The sequence below is a fragment of the Microcaecilia unicolor genome, chromosome 3 (genome assembly GCF_901765095.1).
Source record: "Microcaecilia unicolor chromosome 3, aMicUni1.1, whole genome shotgun sequence".
Lineage (NCBI taxonomy): Eukaryota > Metazoa > Chordata > Amphibia > Gymnophiona > Siphonopidae > Microcaecilia > Microcaecilia unicolor.
The window spans coordinates 185313089-185329455 of record NC_044033.1 but is presented as its reverse complement, the minus strand read 5'-3'; the positions used below and the strand labels follow the sequence as shown (position 1 = coordinate 185329455).

The 16367-nt window shown below is 44.4% G+C and overlaps 1 protein-coding gene across 1 annotated transcript in view; it reads right to left on the bottom strand.

Annotated features, from left to right (window-relative positions):
* PA2G4 (proliferation-associated 2G4) overlaps window positions 1–16367 on the bottom strand; it is an 86905-nt gene that overhangs the window by 62475 nt on the left and 8063 nt on the right. The window contains exons 3-4 of the mRNA XM_030196752.1: window positions 763–868; window positions 140–209 (exon numbers count right to left, since the gene is read on the bottom strand). Of these exons, the coding sequence (XP_030052612.1) occupies window positions 140–209; window positions 763–868 (176 nt within the window). The remainder of the gene's footprint in view (window positions 1–139; window positions 210–762; window positions 869–16367) is intronic.

Here is a 16367-nt window from a genome sequence, read left to right as displayed (position 1 = left end):
CCTGCCATCCTGCAGCAAGCTACAGACCATTCTCTGCTGCTAACAAGGTACAGTTATTCTATAAAGATCACAGAAAACTCCAATTGCAAAATCAAATGAGGCCAGAGTAAAAAAGCTATGAGAGATATAGACAACTTACTTTTGTGGCTCCAACAACAAAACTATGTGCCACGTTGGCAATGAAGCCATCCACATGGACTCCTAGATCACTGCAATGCAAAGAAAAAGCAGCTTCAGATACAGTGTTCTCCTTCTTTAGCTCTCTGCAGCTAAAAAACACTGAGCATTACAAGCAAGAGGCAGACAGATGCTGTGAGTACATATCACGCATGCAGAAACCTCTTCACAGCATAACATGAGACACTTGTATTCACCTTCTTAATACTATTGCATAATACTTAAAAATCAGTGCTATAATGGAAAGGGGATGGCATTAGAATACCACTGTTCTGTGGTTACAAAAAGTGGTTCACATATTATATACAGGTACTTATTTTGTACCTGGAGCAATGGAGGGTTAAGTGACTTGCCTAGAGTCAACGTTGCTACAGTGGGAATTAAACCCTGTTCCCCAGCTTCTCAGGCTGCTGCAGTAACTATTTGGTTACTCCTCCACTCCATCAAACCTCATTCAAAGGAGCCATACTCAAGACATAGCCTCATCTCCAAGAAGCACACACACACTAGGATATCCTTTTAACCTATCAGTAGTTAATTGAGACCAGTCTTATTCAAGGGAAGGAGACTCAGATGGACACTTACATTTTCACCAAGTCACCTTCTTTCAGCAAGCAATCCTGGTCACTCTTCAAGGGAGAGAAATGGCAAACACAGTTATTTACCGATATACTAGTGGGGAAGGCGATGCCTGTAAAAAAAAAAAAAAAAAAAAAAAGTGATAAGAAAACCTGCCTAATCCCATCCCTACATGCTATACCCCAGGAATCCAAACACACAGCAAACAAATGGACTTGACATAGAGCAGAGTTGCTTACCTATAATGGAAGTTCTTCATAGATTGCAAGGAAATGTAGCCACACTATTCACAATACCATCCTGACGGTTTCACACTAGTCCCTCTAGCACAGAAAGCCTTTGAAGACTCTCTGGACATTTGTGAACATTCCCATGTGAACCAGAGCTCCTCCCTGTCTCAGTCCATATCACCATCATTGACGTCTTGGCACAGGGAACAATGGGCGGGGGGTGCATTCTCTTGCAGTCTACAGAGAACTTCTAGTAAAAGTAAGCAACCCCGCTTCTCTATTTTAGACAACCAGGGGGAATACAGACACATGGATTGGTGACTACAAAGCTGAGGGTTGCCACATTGATTAGTCTGTCACAGTTGACTGGGGACAGAGCAACAGGTGCCACTAGGCAAACAGGTTGAGAAACAAGACAATCCAAAGGTATTGTCCAAGCAGTGATGTTTGGTGAAGGCATGCACAGAGGACCAAGTTGCAGCCTCATAGATGTCCACTAAAGGAGTTGTGTGAAGGTTGGCAAACCTGCTCATATTTGGTGGGTAACATTTTGGCTAGGAGGTAGAATGTAAGTTTTGTGATAACTATGTAATCTATGATCTGGTTTGAAAGTTTGTCTGTCTACTTCTATACTTGGCTTGTTGATGTTAAATATAGGCACATTAATCACGGTTAACTCTGAGGTTGATAGTCAAAGTGATTTAACTGGCTAGAAACAGCTCCTGGCTGGTTATATCACCTGTTTGGGGCTAACTGGTCATTTTCAGCAGCACTTAACCATTTAGTGCTGATAAAAATGACCTGTTAGTGCTTAAAGCAAAACCGGCTTATTTGAGGGCATTCCGGGCCAGTTAAGTGTCAATATTCAGGACCTAACTAGCCAAAGTCACCACAAACAGGCCCACATAAAAAGGACCTGTCCTATTTTAATGCGTGCCCCATAACTGGTTAAGTGCTGAATATTACACAACCAGCTATGGTGTAGACGGCTCAATGAACCTGGAAATTCAATGTCAGCGCCCGAACACGGCCCAGCATTGCATTTCCAGGTATAACACCAGCGGTGGTCAGCAAAACACTAGGCACCGCCAGCTGAATATCAACCCCCCTGTGATTAACACATTATTTATTAGTTGCAATTAAAAAAACAAAACAAAAGCACAGCTAATACAATTAATTGCACTGTAGAAAAGCCGAGTCCCAGTAAAGGGTCTTTCATAGAGAATAATTGGGGTGCTGATCCCAGAACGAAGTGCCAGAGCAGGAATTTCATGTACAGCCTGGCAAACGAACAGCAGATATCACCTCCCAGAAGATTTGGTGAGATGTTACTGATTTTTTCTTGCAATGGTGACTGGTCAGTTTTTGCAAGCTTGCTTAACCTGTTCAGAGGGAGGTTCATGCTTGCCATTTGGTTGTTTAGGCATGTATTCCTGAAGTGGATGATTTACGTGGACATCAAGGTGGATTCTTCTTTGAGGAGCTTGAGGCATTGTAGCATGGGCATAGTTTTCTGGAGCCCAGACAGTTTTCAAAATATGGGTAGATGAAGTCAGTAATCATAAGTAAATGGGTGACAGCCATTGAAAGACACTTTGTGAACATCTTAAGTGCAACAGACAGGCCAAAGAGCAGCATTTGATACCGGTAATGAAGATTTAGGGATGCGAAACTGCTAGTACTGGGGACGAATGGGGATGTGGGTGCATGCATTCCCCAGGTCTAGAAAGACTATTAAGCTGTCAGTCGAAGGAATTGTAGGATGGCTAGTGTGCATTTAGAATTTTTCTCTTGAAGAAACTGAGGTTCCAGAGGTCAAGAATAGGCAGTAGTCCCCTCTGATTATGTGGGGACAAGGAAGAATTTTAGTAGGACAATTGCCTTGTGGCACAGGTGGCATGGGTTTGACTGCAAAGATCTTCAAGTGGTTTAAGGTCTTCTTTTCAGCTTGAGTAATAATGTATTCTGTAATCCTGGTAAAATATACTTAACACCCACTGGAAGGTCATGATGGACTGTGTATATATATGGCCGCCCTTGCTCTCAGTAAATTACAGGTCAATGGCTCAGGCTAAAGAGCTAGGCCTCTACAAGCAAATGGCTCATAATAAGAGCTGGGCTTCTCTTAAAAAGCCAAAGTCATCTCTGATACAAAATACATTTTTCTACAGCACAAGCTGAACTGAGTTCTCAGGGAGCTGGCACGGGAGGGGGTCCTTTGCTCTTATAAACATGCCTGGGACTGGCATCGGTGAAGAGTCATGAAAGATGTTTTGGGCTAATGAATGTAGATAAAGGGGTAGATGTACGTAGTTAGAGAGTACTCAGAGGGAGGGGGGAGCTGAGAAGAGCTGAGAAAGGCAGAGTGACCGATGAAGTCATCTCACCGGCTGTGCTTTGCACCCCTTTTGTGTATAATTAGAACCTGGGACCCAATGAAGTCACCCTTATCGGTTCCTTATCAACTGATAAGGGATAGCAAGTTCTGCTGACAAAGCTGGATCCCATTGGAATCCATTGGGTTGAGACAGTATAAAGGAAGCACCCCGAGCAGTGTAAGAGGCAGATGCAGATGGAGGAGAAAGACAGAGCACCACCGAGAGCTGGTGTGTCGTGTGATTCTGTTCCACTGCATGATTGACTGACTTGCTCATTATTGGGTAATGTATCAATGCTAATTAATACTAATAAACTATATCTCTTTAGCTAATTAAAACTGGGTTCCTCTTTAATTACAGACTTAGCTATGGCTGAGTCTGTACCAAACTGCCATGAGCAGATTCAAGGTTGGGAAAGCTAGATATTTGGAGGGCATATGTAACTTTGCCCAGAGAGATGAGACGGGCCACTGCTTCCGCTGCCTAATTAGTAAAGGCAGATTCTAAGAAAATAAACAACTGCCAGGGCTCTTCAAAAGACAAATTCTGCATCCTACTGAAAGGTAGTCAAAAACCCAGAGAGATGTGAGGGCAGCAGAGATCGTAGCTAACGGTCGTTTCCCTTCACTAGGTCTTTGACCCTAAGGATGCCTGGGCTGGCTGACACTACTGAGTGAATGGATGATAGCACCTGTGCAGGTAGAATTGTTGGATCAATTGCTAGATGCCTTCTTATAAAGGAGATGCTGGCTACTTCTGTTCTGCACAGGTTGGTCAGTTGGTTGGGAATACAGTTCCTAAAGATAAGAACAGTAGTTCTTGATCTGAGAAACTGCCTTCAACCTTTTCTCTGAAGAGGTTCTATCCAAATAGAGTGCATTTACTAATCATCTGCTAGTTGTTCAGAGACCCAAGGCTCAGAACCATGTGGTGCACCATTCCATAATGGTGATTGCTGCTATGCGAGACAAAATCCTATGCATCATATGTGGAAGCTGCAGTCTTGAACACAGTGGATCTAACAAGTTGATCATGAGAGTGTTCTAAGGAGGAGGACTCAAGGCGGCTTGATGGTTTGCTGCAATAGCAAGTGGTGGTAAAGCAAGATCTGCAGCTGGAGGACCAGTTTTGAGGCTTAGCATCAACCCTTGGCAGCTCTTCCTTCCCACCACATCTAAGATGCTATAATCCTTCCCTAGTGGGCAGCTAGTATATGACGGAGGTTTTTGTCCTCGTGAGCTACTTCCAGAATCGCAAACTGATAATGGAGTTGAGGATGATTGGGACTAGGCACAGGGTGGACCTCGAGATGTTGCTTGAATGGAGAACAGGGTCTTTGAAATGCCCAGCTACAAACCCTAAAGAACCTGGTGCATCAAAAAGGCTAGGACCTTCTTAACAGCACTCAAGGACTACAGGATAAACTCAAATTCTGCTTATCATCTGGTACTTCTGTGGAGCCCAAAGGAAGTGTCCTAGAGTGCTGTTGCAGGAACTTGAGGTAGGAGTGACGCTTTGTTTGAGGCTCTACAAATGGGCTCTGCAGAGATGCTGCATCACAGGTAAACATCGTGCTACCCAATGTGTATAGTAAGACAGGCTGTGTTGAGTCTGTTCTGTTGGATTCATAAAGAGGACCTATGACATAGGCTGGGACAATCCATTCTCCTTTAGGAAAGCAGAGAAGCCGGTGGGGATGTAAAGGTTACATTGCAGAGGTTCAAATACAATGGTTGAGACCACTGTGATGTCCCTGTATGTGGAAGGACCTGGGATGGAATCCCCTGGGCATACAAATTTGTCTCCTGTATAATTATTGTGGATATCATGAAAAGTTGATTGGCTAGTTGTGTTCCAAGGATTGGGCTGAGAACCTCTGCCTCTAGATTCATACCTTTGGCATAGTGGTTTGGCCTTCGAATCCACAGCAATCATGTCTGAAAAGACTGGTCCTAAGCTGACCATCGTTTTAGGAGACACCACTACAAGGGACGCAAGTGAGCCAGCACCCAAGGTACAAGGTCTAGGATTGCCACCATGGAGCCTGAAGTCTGCAAGTAATCCCAGGTTTACAGCATCCTCCTTGCCAAAAGCATCCAATACGGCACTGCAGCTTCACCCTCTGGTTGCTAAGGAAGAAAGCTTTTGCACTTCTGGGTGCCAAATTGACCTCTCAGATACTCCATAACTGTGAAGGGTGCCAGCTTGCTCTTCTCCAAGTTGAACACTCAGCCTAAGGACTGAATGAGCTTTAAGTATGATCTGGAGAGGTGCTATTAAGAATATTTGGAGCGGGTGGAGAAGCAGTGCCTGGCAAGACTCCAGGTGCAGAGCTAGGGTTTGCTATTGTCATCTTGGGGCAGAAGACAGGCATGAGGAATAATGTAATTTACTCTACCATCTATGAACACGAATATAATGCCACTTTGTAATATACTCTATCATTTACGAACTTTAATGCTATACTACTTTGTATTTATCAGATCCGGAAATGGCGTCTGTCACTACGGAATAATGTAAGCCACATTGAGACTGCAAATAGGTGGGAAAATGTGGGATATAAATGCAACAAATAAACAAATAAATAAATAAGGAAGGTACTTGAAAAATAGGTAGCCAAATCCAGCTCTTCATGCGCGTTAGGCCTGTTTTCTTATGCTAGTGGTTTCACGAAGCGGCTCATAGTCATCCACCTTGTCTGTCCTTCTGCCATATACTGGTTGAGTTTTTGCCATGGTTTTGCTCGTGCATATTTTATTGATTCTCCATGGTTGGCTAAGCACTGGGCCACCTTGAAAGTTCAGTTTTTTTCACAAGGGGGGAGGATAGGACTTAATTTTAACAAGGTATGTGGGTTTTTTTTTTTTTTTTTTGTTGCTGTTAATCATATTTGAACCTGTGCTTTTCAGCTTGGCTCGTGACAGCAGAAAGGCAGCTTCCCCTACATCCTGTAGGGACAGGGTTGGAATGATGCCACAGAGCAGGTATGTCTCATGGCTTGCAATGCTCCATCAGTATGGTGTGAGCATTCAGGAAGGGTGCAGCTTTCTCACATGGTGCACTCTCTCCAACAGGTCCCAGAGTAAAGCCTACTAGAAGGAAGAAGGAAGGACTGTGGTAATGGTGAACATCTATGGGATGGCCCTGAAGGGGTAAAAGGACTGCTTTTACTCCTTATTCCTGACTGATCTCCAGCTGTTTTGAGGCTTCTAGTTTTCTTCCCTTCTACTCCAGAGGAGGAAGGCTGTATACCTGACAAGACTGGTAGAAAAAGACAGAGGAACTCTAGTTCATGTGGGAATACCTGCCCTTGCTCAGGGAGCCTTCAAAGTTTACAACAAAGAGCCATCAGGATAATGCCATCGTGCCTGCATTCCCCCTACTTGTCCATGGAGAATGTGCTTTACTTTTCTGAGACATCATGAAGATGTGCACCTCAAGGCAAATGACTTCCACTTTATTCTTCACTAAACCCCAATATAATAGATGCCTCTGGGGACATTACTTTCTTTACACAACTTTCATTCTCTCTCTCAATTTGATCAGTTTACTTAGGGATCCTTTTACAAAGGCGCACTAGCATTTTTAGTGAGCAATAATGGTTAGGGTGCATTAAACACTAGAGATGCCCATAGAAATATATGGGCATCTCTAACATTTAGCATGTGCTTATTTTTAGTGTGCGCTAAAAACACTAGCGTGCCTTTTTAAAAGGACTCAGATACCAAAATACATTTCTACAATATCTAAAATACGTCTTAGTAAGGCTGCCATTTATTTTTTGAACACAAAACCAAACCCCAGTCATTTGAATCTCCGTCTCATCCTGCAGCATGACAATACAACAATCAAATCACAAAGTAAGTATATGCAATGTTATTTCCTCATTTTTATGAATTCCCAGTATATAATGCAGAACATCTTTGGATCCTTGATTAGCTTAATTTTGGTCATCTCAGAAAAATCAGCTGCTTCTCTCTTTAGCCTCGTCAACCCAGTTGAGAACCTGTGGGTTATTCCTGCTCACCAGCAGTTGAAACAGCAAAATGTCCTGCATACTTTGCACAATAAGGACAATGTGCAGCCTTAGGGTTCTGGTATTTCGAATAACAAAGAAATGGATCACTTGTTTTCCTTTTCAAGATTTTTATTTATATTATTTCTTAGCGTCCTCACCGAACCAGTCCAGAACCTGCTGAATGTAGCAAAGCACTTCAAGATTGGTGGGATTATGAAACTCCTGCTGGAATAAGCTCAGACCCGAACCAGCTAATGATCACATTCCTACCTCAGAAAAATGTCTTGAAAAATGTAGGAAGAGACGACAATGCTACCACTCTGCAAATGTTGACCCGTCACCACTGTTGAGTATGACCACAAGGGCATAATACTTCTAGTAGAAACAGCTCTCAACCTTTAGGAAGTTGCTTCCCTTGAATGAAAACATGCATTTGTCCTTGAATAAAAGTACCCTACAAAATAAAAACAGACTTCATGGAAACAGCCACCTTATTTGAAAGAAGGAAACTGTTTTGATCAGAATCCTGGAAGGAAAAGAACAGCGCCTAAAAAGACTGATTGAGAAGATGAAAAGGCACATACACCCTGATGCCTTGAGGACCAGATTCAACTTACTCAGGACAGGAGGAACTTACAGAAAGACGGATATGCAACGTACTTCGGAGAATTGCACCATAGCTGAATAAGTTGCCAGAGAGCCTGAAAACTGGAGAAAAGTGCAAATTGAACCTTTAAAGACTCCAAAGTCAATCTTCCTTGTCCAATCCTGAACAAACACCAGGATAAGGAACAATGCAGCAAGAGATAAACTGCTTTCTATGTGCAGCACAGCTCAAGGTGTCACAGTTGTGTGTACTCTATAGAGGGAAACTGCTTCCTAGCTTGAAGCAGCATATCAAGGTCTCGAGTCAGAAAATAGAACTACTGGTCCTGAGTGAGATAAAATTGTCGATTTCTCACCCTAACCTCAGGAGAGAAGAGAATACATACATGAGCTTGCTTTGAGACCAAGGCTGCAAAACTGCATCCAGACCTTTTGATCTGCTCTGCTTATATCAAGAAAGGAAGGGCAAGGGTTGGCATTTGTTATGAGATCCAGAATCATGATCACCCCCACCCAACCAAGAGTAAAACGAGTGCAAGACTGCACAGGTCTCCCATTCCTCTGGATCAAGTAAATGTATGCTTAGAAAATTTTGCTTGAACATTCTGTACTCTTATTTATAGGCACTGCTTATGGCAGTAGAAGGCCATTCCCAAGAAGAAAGTGCACCTTCCCAGCCACTACATGGTTGTCGTGCTTTCTTGCCCATTGATGGGAGCAGTTACCATAGTGGCAAACACCCTTACTGGTCTTCTGAGAAGATGAGACCTAAGGTGCAAATAGCTAGACAAACCAAAGGTGTACTACAAATAGTAGCTCATCCTGGCAGACCCTGCTTATTTATGTAAGCATAGCCGAGAAGTATTTCAATGAAGCACTACATATTCCCCTTAGTTGACAAAGCTGATGGGCCAGAATGCCTCAAGCTCAAGAACGTGCTTGTTGAGCCAATTCAACCAGAGAGCTAGCCACAGAGTAAAATAGGTTGATCCTCGATGAAAATGCCATCTGAACAGCAGGGACCAGGGTTCACCCCCTTAGAACAGTCTGAGCATCCAATACCATACAGATGACTCATGTTTGCAATGTCCACAGTAGATGCCACCAGTAGCTATAGGAACATGACAACTAGTGAGAGTAGATAGCTCTGTAGTCAGATGTGAACCAAGCTCAAGGATTACAGTTGAGGGTTGAATGAAAAGTAATGCATCCACCTCCATAATTCATTAACAGATGGTAGCACTGACTTGCTACATGTTCACTTGTACTTTGAAATCTTTTCCGTCATCTCAGTTGGCGAGAAGTGTGTGTGAAGAAGCTGTTCTGCTATTGCTTGTGAAATGGAAAAACACAGTGAGCACTCATCAGTACAATTTAAGCAACGTGTCATGACAGAATTTCTGATCACTGAAGGAGTCCCTATAACTGGAATTCACCACCACATGCAAGCTGTTTATACTGATGGCTGTTATACAAATGCTGAGAGTTGCTGGGCCAAAAAATGTGGACCAGGAAGGGCTGATTTGTATGATCAATAATGAAGTGGATGACAAGTCTCGCACAAGAAAGATCAACAAAGTCAAAAGATAATTAAAAGATCACTGAAAGGGAAATTACTGTCACACTTGGCATTTCACAGGAACTTGTGGGTTACATGATTGCTATTCTTAGACATTGAAAGGTTTGTGCAAGATAGGTTCCTCACATGCTGACTACATAAATGAAAGTTTCAAGACTTGAAGTCTGCCATTTGTCCCATTGTGATGGAATTCTTTACCTTCACTCTCATAAGATTGTGACAGCTGGATGAAACATGGGCTCATCATTATGAGCCAGAAAAAGCAGCAATCCATGAAATATCACCATAAAGGTTCACCTGTGAAAAAATTCATAATTTTTCCTGCAGAAGGCAGCGTTTTGATTATACACTTTTGGGACATGGATGGTGTTTACATGGATTTCTTTGAACCTGGTACAACCCTAAAAACACGACTGAGAAGAGTTTGGAAACACAAGATGGAAATTTTGTTGCAACAATGCCCCAGGTGCCATCCTTGTGGGTGCTGGAACATCCCCAATCCTGTATTGACAAAACTCCTTGAATGTGCCCTGGAAGGGTCATTTCCATTGGATTTAGCACTCTCTATTTTGAAAAGTGTGGCTCCTATGGACAATGCCAGGCATTACAAAAAATGAAACAACAGAGGCAATTGCAAAGATGGGTCTCGCAGTCTTAACGAATCCACCATACAGCCTACACTTAGAGCCATGAAATTTCCATCTGTTATCAAAATTGAAAGAATACCTTCAGGGGCATCTGTTTGACTCAAATGAAGAGGTGGAAAGGACTGTGAACAGCTGGTTGAAGAGAATGTGTGTCGTTCTTTTGGAACAGCTTTCGAGAACTTGCCCATCATTAACATGCATGAAAGAAATCTACATATAATGGAGGCAGTGTATGCAAATCAAGTCCATGCATATTCATTGTGGATATCCTGAAAAGCTGACTGGCAAGGGGGTACTCCAGGACCGACTTAGGAAACACTGTTTTAGAAAACCCAACACCAATCTTTCTGAAGGCCTACCTGAAAAAACACCAGGATGTGAACAATCTGAGCAGAGAAGGGAGAAAGACTGCACTCAGAACAGCAGCCCTCAAACGTCCTCCACACCCTCAAATACACCATGGATGTAGAGTGTTTCTCAGCCTAGCAAGATAGCAATGACCGAATCAGAATAACTTTTTTGTCTCAACCAAGCGCTTTTAATGACCAAGCCATAAAAGAGCAAAGGGGCACGGATCCAACATGAGAACCGGACCTTGCTTCGGTAGGCCCTGTACCTGCGGAAGACAGAGAGGACCCCCGTCCAACAGCTGAATCAATCTGCGTACCACAGCTTCCGCAGTCAATATGAGAATTATTTGACTGCGGTGAAATGCGATCTTTTTTTCAACACGTGGCATACTACAAGCCAAGGAGGAAAGACATATAGTAGATGTGTCTCCAGCCAGGGCTGCAGTAGGGCATCAGTCTGACTGTGGACACAAAGTGCTGTGTGGTGGTGGCTTGGAAAACAGTGACCACTCCCACCTAAGCAGACTAGGTGATCAGGGTGAGGTGTATGCAATGGAAAAATTAACACAAACTACACTATAGAAAACCCTCTGGGAGTGGGACATATGTTGAATAAGGTTACACGCACTAGGGGAGGGGGATAGTGACATGCAATGTGGGATCTCTCCAGGGGTTCAGGTTTGAGTGAAAGAATTGTACTGTAGAGTTTTTGAATTATTTGTTGATTGCTATTCTGGAAAAAGTTCAATAAAATACAGGAAAAGAAGAAACCCTTCATAGATGCACCCTGTCTATAAAATCCATTTTTAAACAAACCTTATTGAGAAAATGGTTCCATAACAGTTTTGGAGGAGTATGGGAAGATTTGGATTTCATCCTGACAGTACAAAGACCAATTTGGTGGGTGTATATGACATTATGCAAACATATGGATCAATACTTAGATACCATGATAACTTTATTAGATCCGACTGCTACTTTTTTAGTCAGCATTAAAGCTCTCCTCCATCACTGGTTAGAACTGAGTTGGGAGGAATTTGTCTCCATTGATTCCAATCTTTTCTGGAACACTTCACAACACCGCATTTTAGGTCATGTTCCTACGCAGTGTGGGGTTCAACAAGGATCAATTTTTTTTTGCATGCTTTTCAAAGTCTACATGCAGCTATTGGGACAGTTGGTCCAAAAGATAAATGGAAGAAGGTAATGCTATGCAGATTATCTTCAGTTGTCTTGCCAATGGTGAGCCAATTAAAGCTTATCTAGGATCTAGGTTAAAATCTCACAAATTGAAACTAATCCATCAAAAACTGAAGTACTCAAGGTAAAAACAAAACAAAAAAACCTAAAACAAAAAACAAACTCCCATGTACTTTTGATCAACCTATACTTAAACTAGAGGAAAACTGACCAGGTTCATATTCAGGGAGAAACTGTTGATGCCTCTCCGATGATGGACAAATAGATTTAGGTTGTAGCAGAATATTTTATTCAGCTATCAATCTTCAATGATTCTTATCCTCCATCCAGAGGCTTTTGTTTTGGCTTTTTTTTTTTTTTCTGTTGTAAATACTAACACAGGCACCACTACTGAATAGAAGAAAAAGTAACAGAAAAGTACAATTCTAGAAAGTTTCTGTTCCTTATTCTCTACTCTTATTCTGGCCTCTCTCAAAGGTGCCTGCTTCTCAGCTGCCTGTAGATGTTCCACTTGTTTCTCCTCTTAGCTCTCTACCCCTCCCCTTATTTCTCACAGGTCTCCTATCTTCTACACCTTTATTTCTCATCCCTCTTTCCTACTCCTTCCTTGCTCCCCCCCCTCCCCAAACATTCTATGCTGTTTCACAATTTAGCTAAAACCAGAGGTCCATGCAGGGGTAGGATGCGAACAAGAGGCAACCGATTTGCGAGAGGGGAAGAAGACGACGTGAGGACCGAGGTGGTCTAGAGTAATGGCAATGTAGAAAGGCACAACTGTAACCTGGCAAAGGAGTGGAGGGGGGAGAAAAGTTAGGTGTCCTGGCTCAGAGAGGGAAGATATGAAGAGTTAGGAAAGAGAAAGGGTGTGAAGGAAATAGAGTGGAGAAGTACAACAGCCAAACAAATTAGGGCTTACTTGCTATCTCTTTCCTTTAGGTTTTCCAGACCGATTCAGACATTAGGTTTGTTGTTATAAACGCCTACTAGCAGATGAAGACAGAGCACCTAAACTAAGCAGTATAACTTCCTGTGCAGTTGCTAAGCAGCCAGTATAACAGTCCCAAAGCAGCAAAGTCCACGGAAACATAAAAACTCCATTGGCTGTTCTCTAGACACCAAGCCCAAAGGGACTAGGCTGTGCTAGGCACTTTTTTTTTTAATATATAACAACCACAGCAACTATAGCCATCCAAAACAAAAGAACTATATACACAACCAGATTTCAACTACCGCTCTCCAGACCTCCATAGGCGCACAGTGCACTGACAACAGATTGCTACACAGACACGCTAGCCTCCTGCACACCTAGAATCTGCCAAGCACCAGGAACTACAGAAGGGTTCTGGACCGGTCTGGAAAGCCTAAAGGAAAGAAAAATTAGCAGGTAAACCTAATTTCTCCTTCCTTTTTGGCTGTTCCAGACATTACAATTGGAACTATCAAAGCAATAAGAATCACAGGTGGGACCCACGAAGCCAGAACACCCAAGCCGAAAGACGCATCCTGCTGTGCCTGCACATCAATCCGATAATGACGTGCAAACATAAGCGAGGAAGACCAGAATTGTCGCTCAACAGATATCCTGCAGTGGAAGCAAACTATTCTCTGCTCAGGAGCGAGCCACTCCCCGAGTGGAATGAGGTTTGAGCCCTAAAGAAACCTGTCGGCCCCTGAGAAGGTAGGACGAAGAAATAGCTTCCTTCGACCATCTTACCAACGTCTCCTTGGAAGCCACTGCATCCTTCTTGCAGCCTCTGAATAAGACAAAAACAATCCAAACAGCAGATCGCTTCTGTCCTCTGCACATAACCTAACAAAACCAGACGTACATCAAGGTGAGCCATCCAACGTTGCTCTTTGTACCCAGAAGGGTCCCTATGAACCGGAAAAGAGATAGACTGATTCACATAAAAAGACAACCCCACTTTAAGCAGAAAGGAAGAAACCGGCCACACTACCACATTCTCTACAGAAAAGCAACAAAAAGAGTTCCCTGTAAAACAATGCTGGGGCAAGGATGCATGCAGAGCGACTATGCCTTATCCCGATATCAGTTCTCAAAGACCTGCCAAACGCCAAAGAAATACACAAAGGATGCAGATCTCTTACGAGACTGCAACATGGTGGCTATTCCCTCCAGAGTGAATTCTTTTGCAGCCATGCCCTCTCAAGAGCCAAGCTGTAAGAGATCAGAGATGGATCCAGCATGCTGACTGGAACCTGAAGCAATAACTGCTCCATCCCCTGAAAGTATAAGGGATCTGCCGCCAGCAGACTGATAAGATCCCCATACCATGTCCTCCCTGGCCAATCCTGCGCCACAAGACCTGCATGGTTCTCTATCCACTGAAGCATTTGACCCACCAGCGGCCAGGGTGGAAAAACATACAGGAGACCCCCCCCCCCCCCTCCCGAGTCTGCCAAGACTGGACCAAGGCATCTATGCCTTCTGCCTCCACCTCTCTCCTTCAACTGTAGAAAGGAGGAACCCGGGCATTGTCAATGATCGGAAGGCCCCACACACACTATCCGATCGAAAGCTGGGTCTATGGTGGTCTTGCTGAGAAAATCCACCTGTTTTCCACACCTGACATGCACCGCTGAGAGATCTCCAAGATGCAACTCTGCCCAAGCAACTTGGCAGCTTCCTTCGCCACCTGAACACTCCTCGTTGCACCCTGGCGGTTGACATAGGCTACTCCAGGCTCATGCTTTACTGCAGATGAACCAGATTTAGCCAGCAATCTAAACTGCTCTCCGAAGGTCAAACATCTCCAGAGGGGACCATCGAGATAATGCCTACTGAAGCAGGCACATACACACCCTGGCCCACTGCATCACTTCCAGAGATGCTACCATAGATCCAAGCACCTGCAAATAATCCTTGGCCAGAGGCACCGCCAACAACACCAGGGAAAGAAACACTGACTACGTGTGTGTTGAAATAAACCCCAAGATAGACGAGGCTCCAAGATGGAACCAGGTGGCCGAGTTCAGCACCCAACTAAGATGTTACAGAAAGGAGACCCTGGAAGTGACTCTCTTGATCTCTTAAACAGACCGCCCAAATCAGCCAATCGTCGAGATAAGGGTGGACAAAAACGCCTTCCTGCCTTAAGGCCATAGTGACAACCACCATGACTTTGGAAAAGGTCCACGGGGCTGTGGTCAAACCAAACAGCACCCAAAATTGAAAATGCCGTCCCAAGACAGCAAAACGGAGGAAATGCTGATGGGCCGCCGGATGAGAATATGCTGATGGGCCTTGGCAATATTCAGGGATGTGAACTACCCTGTCCAGCCCACCAGAATCTGACCACAAGGTTTCCATGCAGAAGCTGGGCACCTTTAAGGCCCTGTTCACCCTCTTGAGGTCCAAGATAGGGCAAAAGGTACCTTTCTTCTTAGGAACCACAAAATAGATGGAGTAAGAGCTGAAACCACACTCCGATGGAGGAACGGGAACTGCCTCCAACCATCAAAGACACTGCAAGTTGTCCTTGATCGCTCCCACCTTCAACTTGGAACAAAAGGGAAATTCTAGAAACAGGTACGGAAGGGGACAGTCAAACAGCAAGGCACAGCCATCTCGAACCAACTCCAGAATCCACCAGTCCGTGGTGATTTGAGTCTACCTCTGGTAAAACTCACAGCCTTTCTTCCATTCATATCAGAGGAAGCCCTCACCCCCAAACTTCATCAGGACCCTCGTCCCTCACCAGAGGAGAAGGATGAAGATTCCTGGCCCCTGCAGCAATGACCACAAAAGGCCAGAGACCTTTGAAAGAACTGTTCCCTCTGGAAACCCTCAGGGCAGCCAGGCTTGTAGCACATTTCCCGAAACCGACCACGAGCCAAAGACCCTCTCTGCCCACACCCTTAGCCTCATCTAAACCAGCTTGTCCATTCCTCCCCAAGGAGCATAGAACTCAAACGGGAGCAAGCAGAGCTTATACTTGGTTACGTCTGCTGCCTAGCCGCAAAGCCAAAACACCCTTTTGGAACCACCACCAAGGACACGTTGCAGAGACTTGCAAGAGATCATACATGGCATCCGCCAGAAAGGAAGAACCCATCTGCAGTTTTGCCAGCCCTGTTACCACCACAGCCAGATCCGAGCGAGGGCCATCCAGAACCCACTCTGCTCATCTAAAACAGACATGGGCCACCAGACCCCAACAAAACAAAGCTTGCAAGGCCAGGGCAGAAAGATCAAAGTTCCACTTTATCAAAATTTCCATTTCGCAATCCTGGGGGTCCTTAAGGGCCGCCCCTCCATCCACCAAGACGGTAGTCTTCCTGATCACAGCCTCATGAGGAATGGGATACGTTAGCCATTGCCCTTGCCACCTGGCACAGGGCGTCTGGGGTAGCCGGTCACTGATTTGATACACCACGTTCCTTTGCAGTAGTTCTCACTGAACTAGAGTGCCCAGGCTCCCTACACTGCTTACACAAAGCACCTGCCCCTCAACGCCCATCCTACCACAGGACTTACAGCACCGGGACTGCTCAGCACTCATCTTGAGACTGTACAAGCCATAGGGCCTGCTAAAACTGGTCTGCCGGGGGCCACCCCTGTTGAGGACCAACTTGCAGCAGA